Source organism: Eutrigla gurnardus (assembly GCF_963514095.1).
Source record: "Eutrigla gurnardus genome assembly, chromosome: 23".
In the NCBI taxonomy this organism is placed as follows: Eukaryota; Metazoa; Chordata; class Actinopteri; order Perciformes; family Triglidae; genus Eutrigla; species Eutrigla gurnardus.
The window spans coordinates 8,182,790-8,207,708 of NC_139934.1; the positions used below are offsets into that span (position 1 = coordinate 8,182,790).

General features: G+C 40.7%; 1 protein-coding gene across 6 annotated transcripts in view; it reads right to left on the minus strand.

Annotated features, from left to right (window-relative positions):
* Positions 1–1,769: 1,769 nt before the first annotated feature.
* The window catches only part of LOC311009243 (receptor-type tyrosine-protein phosphatase delta), a 309,638-nt gene continuing 286,488 nt past the window's right edge, over positions 1,770–24,919 (minus strand). For 4 of the 6 annotated variants that reach the window (XM_084003278.1, XM_084003277.1, XM_084003282.1 and 1 more), the window contains 14 exons: positions 24,417–24,529; positions 22,329–22,370; positions 21,688–21,785; positions 18,375–18,498; positions 15,310–15,485; positions 13,707–13,826; positions 13,445–13,599; positions 8,683–8,968; positions 7,586–7,764; positions 7,230–7,356; positions 6,845–6,970; positions 5,830–5,984; positions 5,536–5,671; positions 1,770–5,078 (listed from right to left, as the gene is read on the minus strand). In XM_084003278.1, coding sequence (XP_083859404.1) covers positions 5,010–5,078; positions 5,536–5,671; positions 5,830–5,984; positions 6,845–6,970; positions 7,230–7,356; positions 7,586–7,764; positions 8,683–8,968; positions 13,445–13,599; positions 13,707–13,826; positions 15,310–15,485; positions 18,375–18,498; positions 21,688–21,785; positions 22,329–22,370; positions 24,417–24,529 — 1,906 coding nt within the window. In that variant the 3' untranslated portion in view covers positions 1,770–5,009. The remainder of the gene's footprint in view (positions 5,079–5,535; positions 5,672–5,829; positions 5,985–6,844; positions 6,971–7,229; positions 7,357–7,585; positions 7,765–8,682; positions 8,969–13,444; positions 13,600–13,706; positions 13,827–15,309; positions 15,486–18,374; positions 18,499–21,687; positions 21,786–22,328; positions 22,371–24,416; positions 24,530–24,919) is intronic. The other 2 variants (XM_084003280.1, XM_084003281.1) reach the window with 1 other exon arrangement.

Sequence of the window (24,919 nt, forward strand, 5' to 3'; positions counted from 1 at the left end):
AGCTCTGTATTTTGTCGTATTCTCGTCTGCCGTGAAGCAGACATCTGCATTGGCATGATTGCAGAAAATCATTTTGGCCAATTTCCATCAAATTGTCAGAAATAAGATGAAGCAATGATTGCTCTTGCCATGCTGTAATCTGTGAACATTTTCCCACATGTCACATGCAATTCTGTATGCATGGTAATATGGCGCTTTAGAATTCAGAGCAGTCTGTCTATTCCCGCTTCCCAGTCGGTGACATCCTCGTGTTGTTTTTATGTCATCCTCGTGTTGTTTTTATGTGGTGCGTCCGAGTCTAAACATGTACAGGTATATTGCCTTTCCAGGGGCACTTTGCTCATTCTGGCAGATGGAGTTAAGTTGTATGTTCACTTTGAACAAATGTGAAAACAAACATCAGGGGAAAAAAAAAACCATAACGGCTGCTACAAAATCATGTTTCTTGCAGCGCATCATTGCTTTTGACACATCTCGATAGCAATATTTTCTGTCAAAGACGGTTTACTTCTCGATATTTGTTACATTTTAACACCGCTATGACCTTGTGTCTTTTATGGACTCGCATTTTGTGCAGCTTGTTATACATTAAAAGCTTCCAGGATAGACGCAGGAATGATGTTACTCAAGCTGAGTGTCAAAACAGATAGCAGCTGTCATTTGTTGTCGTGTGGGATGATATTTTCTAATTGTGCGTGGACAGTCTTCTGAATCCTAAACAACTTCTCCAGGCAAACAGTTACTGCCTTCCGAAGTGCTCGCCTGCTGTCAAGCAGTGCAATACTATTCTTCAAAACAAAAACACACCTAATGATTTATTCCCCTTGCACAAACTAATACCCAGTCTGCTGGAAGCACTGGAAATGGATTATTATGAATATATCATTAGTGATGATGTAGTTTTAAGATTTAAGGTGTTTAGATTTGGATATATTCCATTGCCTTGACTTTTAATATGTACTTTTTAAGTGTCTTTACGTGTATTTATGCTGAATTGTATACCTTTTGTGAAGATGCTGTTTCGATAAACAATTTATTTGGAAATAAGCACAATAGTTAGTAGTTATTTAGTCATTTTTACCTTTTACTAGGCCTTTAGTAAGTTGCTACTGGCACTTTAAATTTTAGTTTATGTATTTATATTAATGTCAAGACACATACATGCACAGTACACGCAGTATATATGCATATTTTAATATGTATCCCTGCATATTTGTTTTATAGCTGTGGCTTTAACTGAAGATTGATCTTCAATGCAACTCAAGCAGTGTAGTCATAATGTTAAACAGTCAATTAACAATAAATATGATTTTAGTTTGGCCATTTATTGTGGCCTAACTTGAGATTGCTGTTTTTACTGTTGTTATTTCTTGTTATTAGTTTAACAAATCTGTACATAATAGATGAGAAGCAGGAACAAACGGCAAAAGCGGGAAAGAAGTACAGTGATTAAGTGCAATGGCACTCAATGTAATGCAATGCGGTTTTAATTCCGAGTTACAAAATATGTGGTGAAGGCAGGCAGCGTTGAAAACATTGCACTTCATCTGTGAACGGTTCCCCTGATGATTCATTGTAGCTGACATCAATGACAGAAAAAAAAAGCAGAGCGATAGAAATCTATTAAAATGTGGTGAGGCTCAATTTCCCCTTTCATGGGAGAACTGTGGATAATATGTTGGACCCACACCAGTAGGGGGTAAAATAGCTCCATCAGTCTTTTCAAGTCAAAGTGAGGTGGAGGGAAACAAGTGAAACGCAGATGCATAACACTGACATTTTTTAATAGAATTAATTTATAACAAATGGAACTTGTGTCAGCAAAGAACTGATTTTCATACAGACTTCTTTCGCCACCAATGTAACCTAAGTAAGAAAATAAAAAGCACTCCTTTCATTCAGAAAAAGAAACAGTTTACGCTTACAACTAATCAGAGGTAATTGTATGATCTTTTTAACAAGCCATTTTTTTTTTTTTTTTTTTTACAATTTCTTTATTTAATTTTCAGTCTATGCATCCAGACGAGAGATAGATAGAGAGAGCAGAGAACACAACGTTTATTTCTGTTAATGACACTCCAAGCTTGAATGGCAAAGCCACAAGAACAGATGGTTGGGGGACAATTTTTTCTGAAGTCATCTGCTGGAGTAACCATGGCATCAGAATGGATGCTCTTTTCCGCCACAAACTTCTTTTTTTTTTGTCTTTTTCAAGATTTGATACCTTTTTTGTGTTATTTACATACACACAAAGTGAACGTTTAAGGAGTTTTTTTTTTTTTTATAGATGGGTTCAAGTAATATATTATTGGGTTTAGAATCAATAGGGCAGTGCATAGTACAAAGATAGAGAAAGTGCAAATCTTCCTACCAGGCCAGCTTTGGCCATTCTGCAATATTTCACCCTGCATATGAAAAATAATAATAATAAAAAAAGGAAAAACGGAGATGAGAAAATAAGCATCCAAAACGTGAACATAATGTACCATTAGCCACCGTGAAGTTAAATAATAGCACTTTTATATCTCAAAATGTTGACAAACGTAATCAGTTAAGCAGTTGACAAAAAAAATAAAAACACATAGCTGCTTGAGTTCACAAGGGAAAGAAAGCACCTGGAATGCACATCCACAAAGCCATCAAAGAGGGTACGGACAAGTTAAAGATGCTGCTGGACATAAAGACAGAAACAGAACTAAACTAGACCCCGGTTTCTAACTGGAAAAAGGAACAGGACACACTGTTTAGGATTGTCAGGATAACAGAACATAATTGTTGCAAATTGTGTTGCTCTATAATGACACACGATGAAGTCCGGAAGTCAAACCGAAGACATTATGAAAAAACCCTGCGGTGACGACCCGTGGGTCTCATAAAATTTTTACTTTGACAATTTCAAAATGGGAAAATTGCTGTCTTGAATGTGACCGTGGTGACGATCTGTAAAAAGCTCATTGCCATTATGATGGGGTTTCATTTTGTTATAAGACTAGTATTCTGCAATCTCATCCCTGTCTCTATTTCTGTAATTTCTCCAGGTTTTGTAACTATTGTGTATTCTTGACGGTTTTCTGTAGAGGTCAGCGATATATATAAACAGTTTTATTCTAATTCACTCAGCCACAATAAGGCCACTGAAAAACTGAAAAAATATGAGCTTTGAAATGTTCTTATTTGCATATATAATCTCATTATGTGACAATGAATACTAAAGGTAAATAAACTATATGGTTACAGTTATACCAAATGCCTCGATTACTCAAAGGATACATTAAAATGTTAAATGAAACATTATAAAAAACAGGCATAAATATAAGGCACTCTAAATGCAAAATGAAAAAAAAAAAAGAAGTCATTACCATTGAATGCTTTAAAGAACCACAAGAAAGTGACGTCTTTGTACCTTGCCCTATTGTGTGGAGCGGTGATTGCGGTTGTGTGACCCTTCTCTCGCTTATTTCAGACTGTATGTGGAAAAAAAAATGCACCAGTGATGCTTTGACTGGCACCGACATTCCCACTCCCACACCTCACTCGCAGGGGGAACAATGCCATGAGTGAATCACATATCCACATACCCCTATCTAATAACACACAAATATGTATTGCACAAGAAAAGATGCACTGAATCAGAATACAATTTTGTCCTACTGATGTGCATTCCAGTGAAAAATTCTCATTTCATTTCCCCCACAGCACACAACTCTCAATCTGGAAGCTTTCATACACGGTCCATATTTCATATACGTTTTACTCTTAAATTATGTATATATATAATATATATTTAGAATGTTATATTTATGCTTTAATATATATATGTATATCACATTATATAGACAATCTGTACTTCATCCATATATCTTATCCATTTCATCAGGTTCTTTCTTGTCATCCGTCTAACATGGAAGAACTAAGATAACCTGTAGCAGCAACTTCATACTTTGCTCATCCCTGTTGATTCCACAAAGCCCCAGTTTATCTTATGGGAGTAATTAAGGTACCACGTATGTGATCATGGACAAAACCAATAATCAAGGCCAAAATTAACTCAACAACTTACATTTTGGTAGAGTGAATTCTGTTCTGTGCACCGAGTGCAACGAAATGAGTGAAAAAAACCATAAAACGAAATTAAACAAAACAAAAGCAAAGAGATTCTCTGCAAAAAAGCACATGTCAGAACAGTTCTACAGCTTTAAAAAAAAAAAAAAAATCAAAAACATTTACGTAAATACGTTTTATCACTTTTTTCCCCAAGCAATAAATTTGTGTAAAAAAAGGAAATTCACACAGTTCAAAAAAAGCACATCAACTGTATAATAAAGTACTAAAAAACTAAATCAATAATTTGTATTTATTTCATAGATCATTTGAGCTTTACCCTCTCCCCAAATTTAATGATGACTATTGTGACAGGAAAAGGGATATTTATTCATTATTACTTTAAGTCTGTCCTGCTGTTGTGGACCAAGCATTGTCTTCTTTTTTGATGGGTTGTCGGCGTGTACTTGATTGTGAAACAGTTTTTTTTTTTTTTTCGTTTTTTTTTTCTTTCTTTTTTTTACAATGAGCATCAAGTTTCTCCCCTTCCCCCCACAATTCCGTGTGCCTCCAATGCCTCTCGTAATGGTTCATAATCACTGATGCATTACTGACGATGTCATTATTGTTCATTTACTTTTTTGTTGTGTTGGTTTCATTCAGTTTTATGAGCCCCAAAATGAATCCTTGAAGCAAAAGAAAAGGTAATTCCGTACGATGCTTCAACAGTCAGGATTCCCTCACTTTGTATCAAGGCGAGGTTTTATTGGGGTTGGGAAATACTTGGTCCTCCGGGAATCATCTTTTTCATTTTTTTGACAAGTCATGTCACACATCCAACACTTAATGAGTTGTTAGCAAGGAGTTAAGGAGTACTTTCTCAAGCAGGAATTTATGGCTCAGAAGAGAGGCTCACTGGGTTTTCTTTCCAAAGGGCCCTCTGCTTTTTTTTTCCAATACTGGGTCTTTTACGTTGCATAGTGATCAAAGCTTCCCAGGTACTCCAAGCCAGCTCTGTAGCAGAACTGGTATTGATCCTGGAAACAAAGAAGAGAAGATTTAAGGTCACTCTGAGGGATCTCGGGATACCGAATCTAAAGTGACATTTCTGGTACATTGTGGTTTTACCATGACTAGTGTCACACTATACATACTAGAGTCACATTACAGCCATTAGCTGCCTTTGCCATTGAACCAAAAACCTTGTGTTCATGTTCAAAAGATGTTAAGTCAAATATTGATTAGATAAATCATGCATGAGCATTCTGCAAACCAGACCGGTTCAGTTACTGAATTAATGATGGTCTTGTTTTAGTTAATCTGTTTGGCTCAAGAGCATACCTGGAAGCTCACCGGCTCTTTTTATTAGGCAATTATCAAATTGGTAACACTGATTTCATGTGTTATCGACGGTGTCACTGAACTGTATTTCTATCACAGTGCAGATGGGAGTTATGTTTTCCTTGCAAGTTTAATGGGACAAAAACATCTCACCTCTGTCTGCACCATAGCTGGTCTCTGTGTCCGTAACATTTTCACTGTCTGAAAGATATCTACTACTCCCTCGTATCTCATTCGTTCCAAGACGATGCTGAGGGTGATGAAAACTCCAGTTCTACCAACACCCGCGCTGTGTGGAAGAGGGCAAAAAGGCAGGGAAACCACATTAATATAGAAAAAGTTGCGTCTAAAAATAGATACATTTCTCAATAGATTTACACTTTATCTACATGTACATACATATACAATGGCATCTGATTTGGTGGGTCATACTGGTTGGTCACTTACCTACAGTGGACCGAGATAGGCCCATCTTGGCCAAACTGTTCTTTTGTTTTATGTACTTGGCCAATGAAATCGATAAAGCCCTCTCCTGACTTTGGCACTCCTTGTTCAGGCCAGTCCGTGAACTGAAACTGCCTTACTGTCCGCGACTGTCCATCCTGGGAACAAAGAGAGAGAGTGTACAGAGCCAGCTCTTCAGATGGAACATCAGTCAGAAATATGGAACAATGGCGAAGAGATAACTGATCAAGTGAAACCAGGGAGCCACCATGAGATGGTTCTCAGGCAGCAGTTCAATCCATGGGTTTTTCAGTGTAAGAGGCATTCTTAAAAAAAACCCCATCTAGCACAGGCGCCAGGAAAACCATAAAACATGCCTCTCGTTTTACCTGCATGTATTGCACATATGCACACTGAAGATGCTAATTCCTTTGATGTGCTCCCCTCAACTGGGTGCTTGAAGGATCAACTTTGAGGGTGTGCATTACTTAAGTGATATTGTATCCCCTTGATAAGGACAGCAATCCCATTGACGAGACGAGTGTAACATACACTACAAAGGAGGGAGACTGTGCCATTTATCTGTGTGAGCCTTTGATGGAATTAAAAACTCTGGCAGCTCGCTGCTGCCGGCACTCATTTGTTTTTACACTTTGACATGTGTCATAATCCCAACAATATATATTACTACACTTAAGGCCATCGTTTGGTGAAAAAATACTTGATTCAATGCTAATATTTTGAGCTAATGACGACTGCAATGTTAAATTAGATGCTCCATCCAACATGTCATTCAAATCTTCTTTCTCAGTAAACAAATTCATGTTAATAAGAATTTGCGTAATTGGATTTCAGAAATAAAAATACTCAGTTGAATGTTCAATAAGTAATATATAATAATATGAGTTTGGTGATGCATTCAGTGTCTCCCCTGTGGTTGAAAAAAAAAAAACACTCCCCACTCCGTTCCAACAATATACATTTTTTATCTTTAATCTGTGAAACAATGTCTGCTTACCCTGGCATCAGTCACTTTGAACTCTCTCAGGATATACTGGGGCATGTTATACTCGGCCATGGGGTCTACCACAAAGTACTGGTATCTGGCCGACCTCTCTGCTGGCCAGTACTGGTGGCATTTTTCCTGTAGGGAGTGAAAAATAGAATACCACAATGCGCCGCAACATTCTCTCCATACACTAGCTTCATTGTGTTCATTCCCAGAATTTTTTTCATTCAATTCATAATGTATTTTCAGCTTGAAAGCTTTCATTCTTATGGCTGAATCTATGTTTGATATTTCGTATAAACTGTTTTGTAACATGGTTTTTTGTGTGTGTGCTGTAGCCAGAATATGGAGGTTAATGTGCCAAAAAATGGAGAGAAAATAAGCACATGCGTACCCTGCCCATTTCTCTAAGCTTGGTGAGCATAACGACAATAGTAGAGTTGTGCTCCCAGAGCATTCTCCAGAAGTCCTCTGTGGTCTCTGCCAGTGGTCCCTGCGTGGCAATATAGGCTTTCTGTTGCCTGTGGGAAAGCATTAATCACATGACAGAAAAAGTGTGAGACGATTGACACGGAAATACTTCACTGCGGATGGTTTGAAGATGTTGATAATTAGAGATGACATGGCAATGGCTCTTGTCTTGGATACATCTGCTTAAAAACAGTGTTCTATGAAATATAAAGCAATTCTCATATCCGATTATTTTATATACTGGCCATCTGATCGGCAATGGGTGTCGCAGTACAATACCTGTAACCATCAATGAAACTGGCATTGATGTAGTCGGAGCCTTCGACTCCTCGAATGGGCTGAAGACACACTCGTGTGGACTCGTATGGCATTATGTTAACAAGGCGGTTCTTGAACTTGTTGCAGGGAAGATTGGCACTGATGAATCGTGACGTATGGGCTTTAGTGTTGGCTAAACGCTGCGAGACAGAGAGGGGGAAAAAAAGAGAGATCGTTGAGCACTGACATTCTGGTGTGTCATAATTTCCCTGGTGACTGTGTTTGACATTAAAGGTGGATTGCACATAATAAAGATCTGAGTGTTATGAACAATGGCGTGCCTTTCCTGCTCGCATGGGAGCATGGAAGAGTCCACAACAATAAGCCGCACATAGTGGGTAATGAAATCTACACTATAATGGTTTACAATGTCCTGTGGTTATATACTATTTCATGTAACCATAAAGTACAGAAACATCATCAGAGTGATTACTGTAGTGGCTTGCCTTTGCAGGGAGATGTAGCATGTTATGATGAGGACGGGAATGTATACCCAAGTGAACCTGAAGTGGACAGAAGCAGGATGTTCTAACCTGTTTGTCATCTCTTACTGAAATCAGCATCAATCACAGAGCAGGAAAGTATGTACGTGACGAGCAAGGCAATACCGTGCATATAGCACCACCACAAACTGGAAAAGGATGGTTGATCGTCTGATTGTAAATGTTCAGTATTTTGCTCAAGTCCCTGCCGTAGCTGATCTGTGGTGGGGGGAAACCTGTGTTTGGCATTCCGCGTAAACCAAGACCCCTGTTACCCAAGGAAGGGGAGCTATGGCAAGGGGAAGAAACCTATGTTGGGTTACACGAGCAGGTCAACTGAACAGAATAGGGAGGAAACCACAGGCCCCATGCTGTCTCGTGGGTCTAATGGGAACTGGAAAGGAGTTGGGGTGTTGTACTGAGAATGGCCAATGTGACGTCTGTAAATTCTTGCAGCAACATGGAAAGGGCAAGTGTGATTTAGTAATCCAAAGCTAAAACACTGCTCATTAATGGTAACCGCTGACCCCAAAAACAATTTCCCACCATGCTTTTGGATCAGTAGCCGGTTTGTACCTTGAACTCAAGCTCCATGCCGGTGACATTCTCTCCACCCTCTATCTGCGTCAGTTTCTGGATGTAGGCGTATAGGTTTCTGGCGGGCACTTCGGTGGTGCCGCAGTTGACGGCCTCTTGGAGCGCGTCGTGTATGAAGACGTACTGGTCTTCTGTCTGCACCATGTAGTTGCGCTGGGCACGCATTAGCGTTACGTGCCCGTAGATGTCGGCGGTCTTCTCGTGCTTGATGCGTTCCATCATGGCATCGATCACGATGAAGCAACCTGTGCGTCCCACCCCAGCGCTGTAGGGCAAAAAACAAGATGAAGAAGGAAGCATGTTATCGGATGGTATTCTCAGTCGTCGCTAAACAAGAAAAGATGATTGAATTGATTATAAAAACCTAAATGTTTGCACTTCTATATCAGAAACTTGTACAAGTGATTGGCAATCCAGTGGAAGGAAGGGTGTCTTTTCTAAACATGCACAAGGGTTTTGAAGAACTCCCCTTCTGCCAGCGATGAGGCCAAAAGGTAAGCTCTCTGCGCCAAATTTGCCATTATAGGACGGACCATTTGGCCTGGAGTGTAATTAAATCTGAAGTGGCACTGTGTGGAGAAGAGGGCTTGGCAGTCGCAGCCTTCAGCGGGCTCACTGCTGGCTTTGCAATCTCGTCTCTCTTCCCTGGACCCCACCTGTGCTCTCCAATCCATCAGGACTAATCACTTATGCAACGGCAACATTTAACCTTTATCTCGGTTTTGAAAAGTGCCACTGCAACGAACGCGCACAGAAACGTGGATATACAGAGTGTGATATTTATTTGGAGGGCTTCGTTAATGTGCCGGGCAACATCTGAGAAGTGCAGCTGACTTCAATCAATGCCATTAGATTAGCACAGTGCACCCAAATAACTAAAGAGGTTGCAAAGAGGCACTGAAAGGCAGGTCTCTTCATTGAGATTCACATCGGCACATTGCGACATTAGTGTGTAAAAATGCACGAGTGAAAGTAGCACTCTGACAAAGAGGGGACATGTTTTAGTGTTTCTCTTTGACCTCCTCTTAAAGAGCAGCCAGAGACATGGTGTACAAATGTAGTCCCCTTCTGCAGACTGCTGACACGTCAAAACTGCTCACTCCTGCACATTACATGTTTTAATAGCACATGGCTCGGGCACAGAGGATGCTTTCTGATGACAATGTATTTACCGTGGGGCGACAGGGCCGTGTTAAATCTTGTTCGTTAACTCTCCTCCCACCTCCCGCAAAGACAGCAACTCGCACTCGGCACTCCAAAGTAAATAGGTTCTTCAATCCATTAAGCCGACATGCCTACGAGGTGTGAGCCATGCTCCCGTGCCTCCTCCTTCTGATGGAGCATTTGTTTTTCGTTTGCTTTGAGGAGCGGGAAAAGGTGGGGAAGGAAAACTCAAGAGGGAGTAAAGTTAGTCCCGAGGGGCCGAGTCTGGTTAATGTGCCATGCTGCACTGGAACTGTGCTGCGAATGGAATAAAGACACATATGGGAGCCATTGGCTTTAACAAATGATCTGATGATCACTTTCAAAATGGCTGACATTGGCTGAATGAGACTTAACTTTTTGTTTTGTTTTGTTCCCCAAAAACAAAACAGCCGTAGGGCGATTTTTACAAAAATGTGAGTGAAAGTCAAAGAAAGAATCAGGCCACGAAGAATTGTGAAAGTATCTGAGGGATATTTGAAGAATGAATCACTTCCAGGTCTGAGGAAAAACCTCAGCCCTTGGGCGAGGGAAGCAGAAACTAGAAGAGATTTCTCCCTTTACCCCAGCTGTTTCCAATCTAAAAACATTTTACAGTGCAGACTGAATGTGGGAGAGTGATGACCTGCGAGAGAGTAAGTGACAGAGTGACAGCGTTGAGCTAGAGAGACGGAGACAGAGGAAGATGAGGAATGGGGGAGGAAGGTGAGGAGACAGAATGGGGAGTTGTGTTATGCATGGAAGGATGCTGCCAGTTATCTTGAAGTCGTGTGGTTGGTTTTCTAAAAGACTGAGCAGCAGGAATATATATTGAGCCCAAATTCTGTCCTCGATGCAAGACCAGGAAATGCCGGGAACATATGCAATATTCCTTTATCGACAAGTGTGTGTTAGTGCAGAAAGCCGTCGGTACGTTTGGCAGTCGAAGGCGAGCTGGCGGACTGACTCCACTAATGACCTGACAGTGCCTTTTCAGCCAGTCAAGACCAGCTGCTTTGGATGTCGACACACATTAAGTGTCAGACTAATATGCTTTGCAGGAGTTGAGGGAATGGGGAATGTGTGAGCGAGTGCACTGTAAAATACAGCTGCAACGAGTCCCGCGCAGATAAAGAATGAGCAACAGTGTAAGTAATTACATGTGTATTGTTAACAAATCTCTTGCCGTCAGCTAACCTGTCAACACTGCCTATTGAACCCGCAGCCACGGACTCAAACTCACCAGGATCACCTCATTGCTGTTAATGGAGTCTAATCATATGTCCATGAATACTCATACTCCATGAGATATGGAATTCTGTTCGTTTGAAAAGGCTGACAGCTGATTCTTGTCCCAGTCCTTTGCTTTCCATCACGCTTGAAACAATTGTGCTTAAAGATACATAAGTGCTCGCACTCTAGCTGTTTGCATTTGTTATTCATAGCTAACATTCCTTAATTGGAGGCAGTTGGATAGGTAGACTACATTCTGCGTGAGGTGCCGCTACCAGAGTAATACAGAGAAAAGTAAAAAGACAAAAACATACAGGAGCAAAATAGCGAGGTCAGTTTAATGTTCAGTTCCAAACTGTGGGTTGTTCTATCAAAAGTTTCCCTTCTGAGTCACTGGGAGAGGCCATGACATTCAATCATGACCTTTTGACCTCTTTCATTACCTCACAAGGCTTGGGTAGCCCTTTAGCTAGAACAGCAAACAGTCCCTGACCTACAGGTTAGTGAAAACAGCAGGACCTAGAAAAGCAGGAGACGCGCTCCGATGCGAGGCAGATTTAATAAGACGTACTATGATTTCACCTTGCGAGAGGTGCAGTGGAAACTCATTGATGCATTTAGCTTAAGATTGTTACATACTGCTGTGGTGGAAGGGGCCATGCACTCAACCCACATTTACTGTAGAATGGGAAGCGTTGTTTTTTATTTCTATGAAGACATCTTGGCCCTACGTTTATCACTAGATTTTAATGTCTTTGTGAGAGATTGTTTAGCTTGTAGAAATGCCATTGAATGAACACATTAATCAAATTGTGAATATGTTGATCTTTTATCTTGAGCTTATTTAAAAAAGAAAGGTATTTAGGTTCATGGACACCTGTCTGATGTGCTTAATTTTAAAAATAATAATAAAAAAACTGTTGTGTGGTGTCTGTGTGGAGAACTATAGATAATATGACTGGAGGGGTATATCCAAGGATCTGCATGCATTGAAAAGTAATCAGCAGATAATGACAATTATGGTAAATGAACATGTTTCTAATTAGTGATTTACAGAGAATGAGTACAGTGTGCAGTTTATTTAAAACAGACCTAAATTCCACTTCATACGCCACCAGTCAAGCAAACAAATCCACAGCCCTTTATGGTCTTTGCATAAGGCATGTACGTATATACGGTAAGCTATAATTGGAGAAGCAACTAATTAATCATCTGCTTAAGAGACTGTACCATGTTGTTAATTATAGGCATCAAAAGTCTTCCTTTCTTTCAGCTTTCACATAGGCCTTTTTGCATGTGCATAAATGGCTTCCAGGGTACAAAAATATCTGTCTACAATAGAGCCACTAAACACTCAGCATTATTTTGCTCATATGTAGATATAAAAGATGGCTCTATTTTAAATTGTGGTCGAACATGAAGTGAGGAATTGCCTCTGAACGGATTTGGAGCTTGGAAATGACTATCTGATAGGAAGCCAGAGGAATTAAAACCCCCCATCTGCAGAGTGACATTAATTCCTGCATTCTGCTTCATTGTAGAAAGTCAGGATTTTCAATTTTATGCGATTCGGCAACTAGCTCTAATTAACTTCAGCATGTGGTAATTCTAATTCTTCAGTAATCCCTCTTCTCTTTTTGTCACTTTCTGACACAAGTTTGTATCTATTACACTCACTATGGCTGTCGCTTCATTTTTACTGTCTCTTTCCCCCCCCACCCTTCATTCACTCGCTTTCTTTGTGCACAGCCTCTGATGACTTGCTGAGCTGAGAGGTGCCAGAAGTCTGTGTTTTGTCACTGTGCCTTCTCTATTGGGAGTCGGGGCCGCTTATGTAGCTGAAGGAAGCGAAGTTGTCGTGGAAGTTTATTTATTTCAGATGCAATGACCCAAGGGATAAGCCAAGGACTTGTGTGCCGCTGATGTGCGACATGTTAGCGGCGTGGCAAGGAACACAACAGGTCTCCGTGTGTTTTTGTCAGTGAGTGGGTGGAGATGTTTGAGTTTGCCCAGGGCAATGACGCGGGTACTCTTTGTGCTGTGATGTTGAAAACACCTTCAGATGTAAATTGCCTTCTGTGAAAGCAAGTTGGCTGATGTTTGGGTGAACAGCGGGCAATAGTTTACGAAGATTTATGAATATCTTTTAGTCATAACATAATTCCACTGGTTCATGTCTGATTTATTTTAAAACACTCTATCAGTACAGAAACAACTCGGATACATAGTTCTAAATAACCATTTTGTTGTATGGATTCATATATTCATAACAAAATGTTCATCTTCATGCTTGGGGATGTCTTTGTGAGACCATGTTGTTTCTTACCTGCAGTGTACCACCATGGGGCCTGCATCTGGAGGATTGCAAGCCTTCACCCGTCTCAGGAAAGCCAGGAACGGTGTGGGGTGCTCCGGTACCCCGTGGTCTGGCCAGGCCGTGAACTGGAACTGCCTCACCTCTCTCTTCTCACTGGAGCCATTCTGAATTGTGGCGGATAGGGAAAGGTTAGTGACCAACACGGCTTGCATCCATATGTTTTGGGGTCTAAGTAGATTCTTTTGGACAACAAAATCCACATGCTCCTTACTTTAAAAAGTGCAAATGTCCTGACACAGTATGTGGCCAGCTCTACTGTGTCTAACAGGGTCACTTGGATGAGACCATATGTCTCTGTCGCTCTTGTAGGCCAATATTGGTCACATTTAACCTAGAGTGGAGAGAAAGACGAGACAAAAATAAAGTTAAAAAAACAAACAAAAAACAACTTAAAAAAACGTTATCCATTTGAAGTATATTTACCGAGTACACATGTTCTTTTTCGAAAGTACTCTGCTTCAAATCCACAGTTGCACACAAGTCAAGTAATGGTCAAATACATTTCCAAATCCCTCTCATTCCTGCTGACTAGGTTTGATTTCATAATGCATTAAATTGCCTGAGATATTTGTATGGAGCCGAGGGAGCTATTAATTGTCCTGGCATACTCTATAATTACGAAGGTAACCATAGTTTCCAATCATATCACCGGCTCGGCTTTATTGCCATTCACGTGTACAGCTTTGTTTCCCAGTTAACGGCCAATAAAAAAACTGTTCCATGATAGCATTACTGCTTAGCTGACAGAGGGAAGCACTATTGGTGTTGGGGAGGAAATAACTGGTTTCCAATTGTTTGTCTTCATGTTGTCCATTAGAACTGATGTGGTAATAGCTGATGTTCATCACAATTGAAATGTCATCATGCTCAGCAAATCCTGTTTCCTGGTGCTCTTTAACAACGACTGGACACTAGCTGTACACACATAATATGCAAATGTGTCAAACGTGTACGATGCACTCATTGTCAAAGCAGCTGTTATAATGACGCCACGAGTGACGCAAACCAGAAGTAATGACAAGATTCATAACAGCATTTACTTACACATGGTCAAGCTTAAGGTATAACATAGAAAGGCAACTTGAGTGCTTACCATCAAAGGATATGACTGATTAATAAGAAAGACAGGAGTGGTTGGCAGCAACAAAAGCTCATTATGCACTGCTAATGTTGGTATGGAAGGATTAGTGTGGCGGATGTCTTGCATGAAGCTTTACGGCGGAGCCAAAAAGCACTCTCATATCACAAAGCATCTATAGAGTTGAAGGGACACCTAGCAGCATGGAGCAAATATAATTGAAGAATTGTGCGTTTTACTACTAAAATATTATAAAATGAGAGGAGCTTATTTGCTTTGCAGATTGTGAGAGAGTGAAAACTGCTCTGTGGATTAAGTCAGCACTCCTGTTAACACTACGCCTGTCTCTGAGAAAAGGCATGCATGAAGGTCAGTAGCTAATGGAGACGGTTCAAGCTATCATGTGCTCAGTCAAACACAAGTGAAAGGGATAAGGTGCATTTTGTCCAAGTCGAAACGAGTCGTGAGTGCGCACAGCTCGGTATTCGTTTATCACTCTTTGTAATCCAGAGCCTTCAGCAGTACTGAAGGGAGCCTACCACTAATCAATCGGGACGAAGTAACAATGGAACATGTTGTCGTAAAGAAAGAATTGAGGATATCAGCGAGTCACAGAATGGACTCTGGCTTTGCCTGGTGAATTAATACAATGGCAAGGGAATGCTGTTTAATTCGGATGCTACTTGGCGATATAGAGAGCACCGCAGAGAAATAAGGCTGTATTTGTGTCCTTTACCCTGGACCTCTCCTCCAGTTTGGTCATCATGACGATGACTGCACTCCTCTGCTCCCAGATCATCCTCCAGAATTCACCAAATGTCTCTGGCAGAGATCCTTGGGTGGCAATGTAGGCATTTTGCTTCCTGTAGCCATCGATGTAGTTGGCGTTAATATAGTCACTTCCAGGGATACCTAAAAAAAGAAAATTTAGATGATTAGAAAAGACGATAAATATCACAAAATAACAGCCCCAGTTGCTTCCCAAGTTGATCAAAGTCTTAATTTGCCCTCCGGTTGTTTGAAGTAACTTGACATTCTCCCCCACATAAGGTTCAGGCGATACAGCATGAGGTTATCCTTGGTGTTACCTCAAATTAATTCAGTAAAGCCAACGCATTCTGGAAGTATTAAATCGAAAAAATAGCATAAAACAGTAACATTTGGAACCAGTGTTCCAGTTTGCATGAGGATTTGTATTTGCTATCAACAACACGTTTAAATCCACAGGGTTCGTGTTCCCCTTCCATATCTGCAGCTGACTTACAGATAAAGCTTGGTCTGTAAAAGTCTATCACCTCACATGGAGAAAAACAAACCAACAAAAAACTGGCAAAACAATTTTCCCCCTCCTCACTCCTCCTTCCCTTTGCTTATATTAAATGAAAGGCAAAGCAGCCCTTTTCGAATCCAAGCAGAAGAGACAGAGCTGACAGCTAGTCAATGCTTCAGGACTGGCAGTTTAGGGGCTTCGTGCACACATGGTTGACCAAGATAAGTCTCATCTGCATGGATGCCACGTATCAGAGAGTCCCCTCACTCCAACCGCCTCCCCTCTCTCCCAAACTCCCTTTTACTCACAGGTAACTTATTCAACACCAAAAAAGGAAAGAAAATGGAATATGAACACATTCAAAGACCAACCCACATTTTATTTTATTTTTTTTAACTCTCCCCCGCCCTCTCTTTTGCTGTTGAAGTTGTCCACACAGCCAGGCGGCAGTACATTTCGGTGATGGACAAGGGATAAATGTAATTAAGCCCAGTGCGTTTTCAAATTGAAAACAAAAAAACAAAAAAGGGACATTACTGTGGATTAATGAGAATAAAGCAAGTTGTTTAATGCACATTTGCAAATGGCTTTTGCCTTTGTGCTTTCTGTCACTCAGGATTTGTATACATTTTGCCATTTTCTCAGTCAATATGCTTATTGAGAAATAGGCATTGCTGCTGCATTGTTCAGAACTCAGTACTTCTCATAGGAAATCAAAGGAATCTCAAAGGAAATACGTAAATATACAACATTGTAATGGTGGTAATGATGATTCTTAGTAGTAGTAATAGTATTTTTCATGTTCAGACATTTGTATTTGTGAATAGATTCCCAGTGCTCACTCAGAATCTCAGATTAATAATAATAATAATAAAAAAAAAACAGATAGTTGGAAGTCTGAGATTGGGTCTCAAGCCCCAAGGACTCCAAGAACATGGCCAATTACCAAGACATAGTGACAAAGTACCCTCTGAAAGTCTGCTCTGAATGCAGTACTACATACTATCCCTACTACTACCACACCTGAGACCAACAAGCTGATATACAGACTGTTTGGCTAACGGATAAACAGCATGAGCCATAAGCAGCAGTATCGGACAAGTCTGAGCTCTTGCATAACTGTAATGTTCCAAAAAGACGATAGAATTGATGGAATTTGGAGGGGAATGGAATGTTCCAAAATGACACATAATTATTGAAATGATAAACCGTTGTATTTTGGCATACGACGGTTGGGCAAAGTTTTAGGAGTTAACTTTTCGAAACCAGTTTTATCCTGCTAAGCACATGTTTTGTATCTGGCAACTTGGCAAAGGTGAAAAGTAGAGCAAATTCAGTGATGTCACGACCATTAAAATCCACAAATGTGCTCGAGCATCAGAGCGCCTGTTATTCAGAAGAATCTGCTGATGTATCCCCACATCAGTAAATCCTGAAAGTAGCCGTCTTCTAATTTTGATGTCAAATCCCAAATCCCCTTTTATTCAAAGAACTCAATCAAAGTAAACAATGGACGCATCGCTTGCCAAAAGGCTTTAAGCTTCAGAAGGAAAAGAGGAAGTCCCTCTTGTCCCCCTGGCTGAGAACTACTCACTTGCTACAGCACAAAGGCTCCAATATGGTTGTGCAGATGTGTTTAAATGCCCAGCTAATGGAGTTCCATCAACACTCGAGCTGTGTTGTTTCTGAGAGACTGCAAAAAGGGCTCTTTGAGTCTTTATCTGTCTGTTTTTGTCACAATAGCCATTGGCGTCTTTGTTTATTTCCCTCCGCCCTCCATGGGAGCAGCTCATTGGAAATGGTTAATTAATAACTGTGTATGTGCAATTGTCTTTAATCCAATAAACTGGTGAAAGAGCCAGCACTTAACTGTCCATTTCAAAATGGCCTGTCATTCCTTAAAAGCTGTATTGTTAAGCGCAACGCTTCTTATAATGTGCGACTAACACTTACTGGACTGAAGTCGGGTTTGTGATGGGACCAAGAGTGAGTGCGCAACCACATCTTGAGTGAGTCCTGTCCATAACATTTTACTAGCAATGCCTTTTTGACTGTGTCACTTTGTCCGTTTCAAGGTCACAAATTGGCAAACACATATCCTCGTTGATTTAAACGAGTAATGTCATTTGTATTGCAAATTATCATGTTCTACGTTGTCTTTTTGCTGTTCTAGTGTACTCACTGTTCTGCTTTCAAGATACAACGTATGGTCAAGAAACAGGCTGGAATCTTCTGATATAAAGAGAACTGGATGCTGGTAAAACTCTCATCTCACACTGGAGGTGATCGTTTTATCTGACTTGAATGCTTGTCTCATCATTTTCAGTGAGAATTGCCAGTGAAACAGTCACTTTCTTTGAAAGCACCTGAGGCATGAAAGGAAATAAGTAGTCTGGTGTGCTTGTGTGGGAATATAATTTAAAAGTACAGCGTGGTTGCACTCCTGAGGTCTCAAAGATACAGTTGTACTGGCTGTCTGTCTGTAGAATCGATACAGCGGTTGGGAGAGAAGACGTCGGTGGGCGGCTTACCGTCAATAGCGGAGAGCAAGACTCTCGAGTGGTCGTAGGCAATCACGTTGGCATATCTGTTCTTTGGTTTGTTGACCTCCAGGTTAGAGTGTTCCCACGTGAACTGCTGACCAGGGTCAATAGACTGTGAAGCAGAAGAAAATAGTGTTACAATGGAATATGATCTAATACGAACATTTATCCATAGTTCATTGCCAAGATTGAATTCAACTCTATGGCAACTGTCTGAGATCAATATCAGTAAGCTTTCTGACGTATGTGTTTAACCACAGAGCAATTTGAAATGCTATGTTATGTTTTCATCGTTTCAAGATTGTACTTTAATTTAAAGGTCATATTTGCCTTGTGTGTCATATCTCTATGGTATATTTGTCTGGAAATATGAATTTGGTGTTAACGTCAATGGAAATGGTTCACTAACAACTGGGAAAGTGCATTATATTACTTTTTAGTGCTGCTGTTTTACTACATTATGCAAAACAGTGATGCAAGAAGGTTATGAACTATTTATAAAATATTGCTTCTTCTCTAGCTCCTCACCATGGAAGTTTGTCTTGCACAAATACTGTTTCCCCTTAAGGTTAAATAATATTTAAGACTGACTATTTTAAGCCTACTAAGTCCAGCAAGTGAAGAGGGAAAGAATAGCATGAACATGCAAACGTTCCTCGCCTTGTCAGTTAAAGGCATGCTTCTCTCTGACGACATGTCATGTCTCCACATCGGCTACAGCAGTGAAATTACTGTCCATGTTTTTAAAAGACACAGTTTTGCATTAATGTAATGCTTTATTTACATTATATAGCAATAAATTACTGTATTTAACGACATACTGTTTATGTTGGGAAATTGTAACCAGTTGCTGTCCACTTTCTACAGGCAACACATGGAGGTTCTTAAATTAAGTTGACCATGATGGAAAAATAATCCAAATATAATTATTGTCTGATTATAAGCTGATTTAGTTGATGAATAACTTTACCCGACTGTTATTCTTCTCCAGTTAATTTAAGTAGAATCTAACCTTGCCTCTCGGTATCTTGTAGAAAACGGGGTTGTCAGCAGACACACAAATCTAAGTTGACACTTTTGGTCTGCAAAGCTTAAATAAAAGGTGGAATAGAGCATTTTCATGAAAATTTGACTTAAAAAGTAAATAGTTCACTTTTAACAACTATACACCTTGTGTTTGGCACGAAACGACTGCTACATATAAATGATTAGATTTACAAAAAGATGCATTCTGAATCGGTCACAAAGGAAAAGCTTGTGTTCCATCGCCTTTCCTCATTTGAGTCATAGGACTTTACGGCATATACCGGAATACCACACCTGAGACTAGTTCAACAGAATTTGCTTTCCAAGCCCTCTTTCAGCTTTGTAAAGCAGAGATTGATAATACTCCCTCATCACCGATAAATGAGCTATAAAATATATTATCACAAAGGGAAAATACAAAGACATGAAAGACGGCATCCCATTTCACATTACAGTGGAAATATTGTGCTTGTGTTTTTAATGACTTCAGACTGCTTTTACGAGTTAATCTCCACTGAAAACAGAAACCCAAGAGTAATAGGACACATTGCAACTAGATGCCACAATATTACCTTGCTTATAATCTAGATGGATTCAAATGCATTCATACTTTGAGGACTTATTTAGGGTAATTTATGTGTGCAATGAATTAAAACAGATGAGATTAATTATTCATAATGGTTAATGGATGTTAATGGACGGAAACTTTATAAACCAACTATGACCATGGTAGCAAATACATTAAAATGGATTTAAAATATGAGTTCAATGTGAGTACAATAATACATTTCGGCACAAAATTGTTGATCTGCAGGAATAACTTAAAGCAGCAATGTGGGGGACAAAACACCGGCCCAGCCTGATATTTTATCTAAATATGTTGAAACAGTGGGCTGCAACATTGCTCATAATAAAATCTTTATTTCATTGTGCTTGCAAAATTGCTTTCCACCGCTCTTGAATAAGCACTATGAAATTGGAATTCAATGTACTTAAGCTGCAGTAATGATTGGGCAGCTTGGCAGCCACCCATAAGGTGACCTCATAGATTTTTGGAGCCGTTGCCGGACCCGCAGAGGGAAATGGCCAGAGGAAGGGGTGACCATTCCTATCTCGCTAAATACCCCTGAAAGGACTTCTTGCTCGCATGGTTTTTCAGACTCTGCAAGTTCATCCACAATGCAAAGCCAATTTGAAAGAAACACTTACATTGTCTGACTGCCGCCCTCAGGGTTTTGAGGGCACTTAGATGTTAAGGACTTTCACATTTTAAGGTGTAATCACACGATACATAAAGTGAGAGAGAGAGGCAAAGAGGTGTAGATATAATTATCTAGCCGGACACTTGTCAGTAGATTATAGCCTTTGAAACCTCCAGTGTGAGTCACTCCCATCAGTATAGCGGTAAGGCAATAGGTTTCTCAAGACTAAGCAATACTGAATATCCTTCTCCATATACATACACACTTGTACAGTATGCCAGAAGCATGAAAAGTGTCTGTATTTCATCAGTGAGCCAGAAGGCACAATATCGTGAAAATGGAGTGCACACACTTTTTCTGTAAAAAGTGCATACTAACTGATTTTACATGTTTGGTGAAGATATTTCTTATGAAAGTAGTCCCACCAATTGTTGACATGCTTGAACTGTATCGTCCGTTCGGTATCGTCTCTATAAACGGATCATATGCATAATCTGTAGGCAAGATATTGGTATCCGAAGCATTCTGTTTTTTTTAGTCTTGAGGAGTATTGACTAGTCATTTTCGAGCAGGCCTTGGTTGAATGCAGGTAAACAATCCGGGTGGAGAGCAAAAGAGGTGGAACGCATTGACCGCAATGTATTCTCGGAGCTCACCGGCTATCGCCTGACAATTATTGAGCTTCTCATTGATTTAAAATTAGCTTGTAAACTGGCTACTTGTGAGACAATCCAATCACATCACCACCATGTCATCTCTCATCTCGGACTCCACTCTCGCATCTCAAGTTGTTAACAGTATGCTACCCAGGCTGTAAACAATGAGCAGTCTTCACCCAGATATCCACTGGTTACACCGGAACACCAGAAATATAGCCCCCAGAGGCTTATTCGTCATCAGACCAATAGCCGATGGGTTCCGAGATCGGCACGGGTATGCAATGATAGGATTAAGGCTTCCAGGAAAATATCACTAAACGTGCTGGTATCGATTGAAACGACTGCGGGGCGCTGCAACATTCTTGATAATGCATTTATAACAATCGCTGAATCAACACCGGGGCCGACACTTACCTCATACTCCTGTGAAAACTTGAGGTTGTCGTTGGCTTTCAGGCGCTCCAGATGATCTGCCAGGTCCATAATTGGGATTGGAGGGTGACTAGCCATACCTGTCAACCAGACAGACCGCATGTCAGCCACCAGTCTTGTAAGAGGGCATCACCCAAGCACAAGCCGACAGTGAATCATTAGATAAGCAGCATGTGTGTTTAACAGGGGGAATGGAAGAGTGGTTCTCGTTAGGCTAGTTTGTTCACTCAAAGCAGCGGCCATGCTCATAAAGAGAATATGGACACAGAAGCCAATGAGAAGTCATCGAGCACACTTGCCCCACTGGGACTCTCCCTATCGAGAGAGAAAACTGTTATTGACACAGAAAGCTGCGGTGGATAGTTAGCATGACGGGAAGACACAGACACAAACAAACATCCCAAACCACAAACGTGAAACAATCAAGTTGTTAGGCCAGATGTTGATGTCTGCTTTGAGTGATGACATGTCATTTCAGACTCCGCCTCCTGTGATGACATAGCATTAACACCAGATGGATTAGATGGGGGGGATGGGGATACGAGACTAGGCAGGAAGAAAAGGAAAAAGAAAGGAAGTAAAAGCTTAAAAAAATGTCAAATGCATAATCGAGACCAACTAACTTGACAAATGGAGGTTACTGGGGTGACTGGACGCACCTGAACCTGTGAAGGAAACGGCGGTGTAATTAAATACATTGTAGATGTCACTTGTAATGTGATGACTGTTTTATTCACAAACATAAGGTAGAAATAGAAATGTGACAAGAAGTAGTTGAATGGTTATGTGTATTCTAAATGGGACATAGATTAGTAACAAACAAATCCACATGCTAGAAGCTCGGCCATGCCTAATTCAGGGAAATACGGAAGCGCACATGGAGTAAAAACCCTCGCAGCACAAATTAAAGTTGCGGGATAGCGTTTGACATTAATTTTAACCTGAGGATGCTGACATGGTGATATTCTACTTGCATAGTCTGCAGTTAAATCCACTTGACTTTGACAATATATAATTTACATTGTTCAATATGGGTGGTAGTTCTGGGCGTGTCATCGTCATATTTAAGAGCGTAGATGCAGGGAAACAATCAAAAGGCTAGGTTTTAAAGATGCAGCTGGACGGCAAGCGATCCAACATGTGGCCAAAGACCTCCAACTTGAGAATCCAGTTGCCATTTTCACAAACCAGTTTGTACGACAGTCTCTCTTTTCCTCTCTATTGAGGTGATGTTTCATTTTGGTTGCTGGCACAAGTGGGCATTAGCTAATGGAAGCTGTGCCTCGTTTTCCCACCCACTCTCACATCTCTGAAAGAAGGCAAAGGGGGTTTCTATTGCAGCCCGCTACTCAAAATCCATTTTCACCACTGGGGGACAATGAAAGTACCATTTCCAACACGCCATCGCTCAAACATCAAGCATCCTTAAGATGAAAATGTCCATTGAGGGTAAAGAGGTGGAAGAAAGTGCAGAGAGAGTAGGGGAGAGAGGTGGCCTAATGTGGAAGTGCTTCAGGACTTGAGAGAAAGTGGTCACATGGTAGGAAAAAAAAAAAAGAAAAATGTTTGGTCCTTTTTGAGCAGCGGGAGAGCCAAGATACCAGCTTTCAGAAATGTTGTTGGAGGGGAGGGGATGATGGCTTGAGAGGTGAGTGAAATAGTGGGAGGATGGTTGAGATCACTCTGAGCCAAAAGGAAAAAATTCCCCTCTGCCAGGATGAAACCACCAGTAATGGTCCTAACATCATTGAAGAGCTTTCATAAATATGCAAAATCTTTTTTTTCTTTTTTTTTTTTCAAAATGGAGCCTGCAGGGATAATTCATCCTCCCCTCATACTAGCTGACCTGAAAAATATGGCTTTGATAATACAACATTATTGGCAGTCTCTGAACACCTGTCCACAAAGCAGCCGGTGCCAGAGCAACTCAAACGGCAGTTAAGTGTGGCTCTCTGAGTCCGGACAGGCAAAGATGCACACCTCCTTTCCAGGTGATGAATGGACTGTGACTCTCCTCATTTCCCTAGGTGAGAGAAAGGCCACATGACTGAGCCGAGGCACGACCACTGACCACCACTCACCTCGGCGGTAAAGGTCAGTGCGAGCGAACACGCCTGTATACAGCTTGCCAACACTCTGTCGTCGCTCTTCATTGGCTTGCATACAAAATGGAGCACACACAGCCATGGCACATTTTGTATTTTCCCTCACCTTCCAAAATGCTGCAACGTATCTCCCAGCAGCAGGGCACCACCCAAGCAGGTCTGCGCTATTCTGACTAAGCATGACAAGTCTCGATGACCTGGATAACCCAGGTGCGGAGGAAGACGACAGCTGCCACAAAACTGTCAAGCTTGCATTTCTGCCTCTTCATTTTCCACCGGGAAGTGTCTCCAGGGAGGAAACTGTCAGTTTTGACCCTTTGCACTTTCTCTAAGCACCTGTCCACTGTCTACCTGCAAACCGCTCACTTTCCCCATGCCAATATCGCTGCAAAGATGATGGGCACTTTCGAGGATGTTACAGTATAAGCTTCGAGTCAGCAGCGGTTGCAAATGAAGAAATAAGACTCGATATAACATTAATTGTGAATAAAGTTTTGCCTTCAAGCGAGCAGACGGTAGCATCGGCATCCCTTTTCACGATGCACATTCAGTTTTTAACTAACAAAGAAGGGGACAGACGTGACTGGCGACATTTGGGATACCTACCAGGCGTTTGGAAGTTGAGGCGTCGAAGCTCGACCGGGTCAGTGGGATGATGGAGTGGCATTTCCTTGCTGTTGGGGAGACTGCCTTTCCTAGCTTCAGATTCTGCTCTTTTTCTGCAGAACAAACAGCAAATGCATTTTTCCTTTTGGTGCTCAAAACTCCTACTGTTAACCTCAAAGCTTGTGCAGTGGTCTTATAAATATTGCAGGCAGTAATTAAGTAAGCGATGGCACTGCATTCTTACAGTAAAAAAAAAAAAGGCTACAAGGGGTGGACTAAATAACATACAATACAATAACCCTTAACCAGTAAATGCTACTTTTAGTGAATCTCAATGTTCACTTTTAATGCTAGTGTCAGATGGGGTGTCAATTCAACACTCATTTTAAAACCCTAGTTAGGAAGTGGTATTTTGATTTATTATATTATCTTTATATTTTAAAAATTAATGAGATTCAAAAGGTCCTTATACTAGATTGTATTATGTTGTATTTTAGGTCATA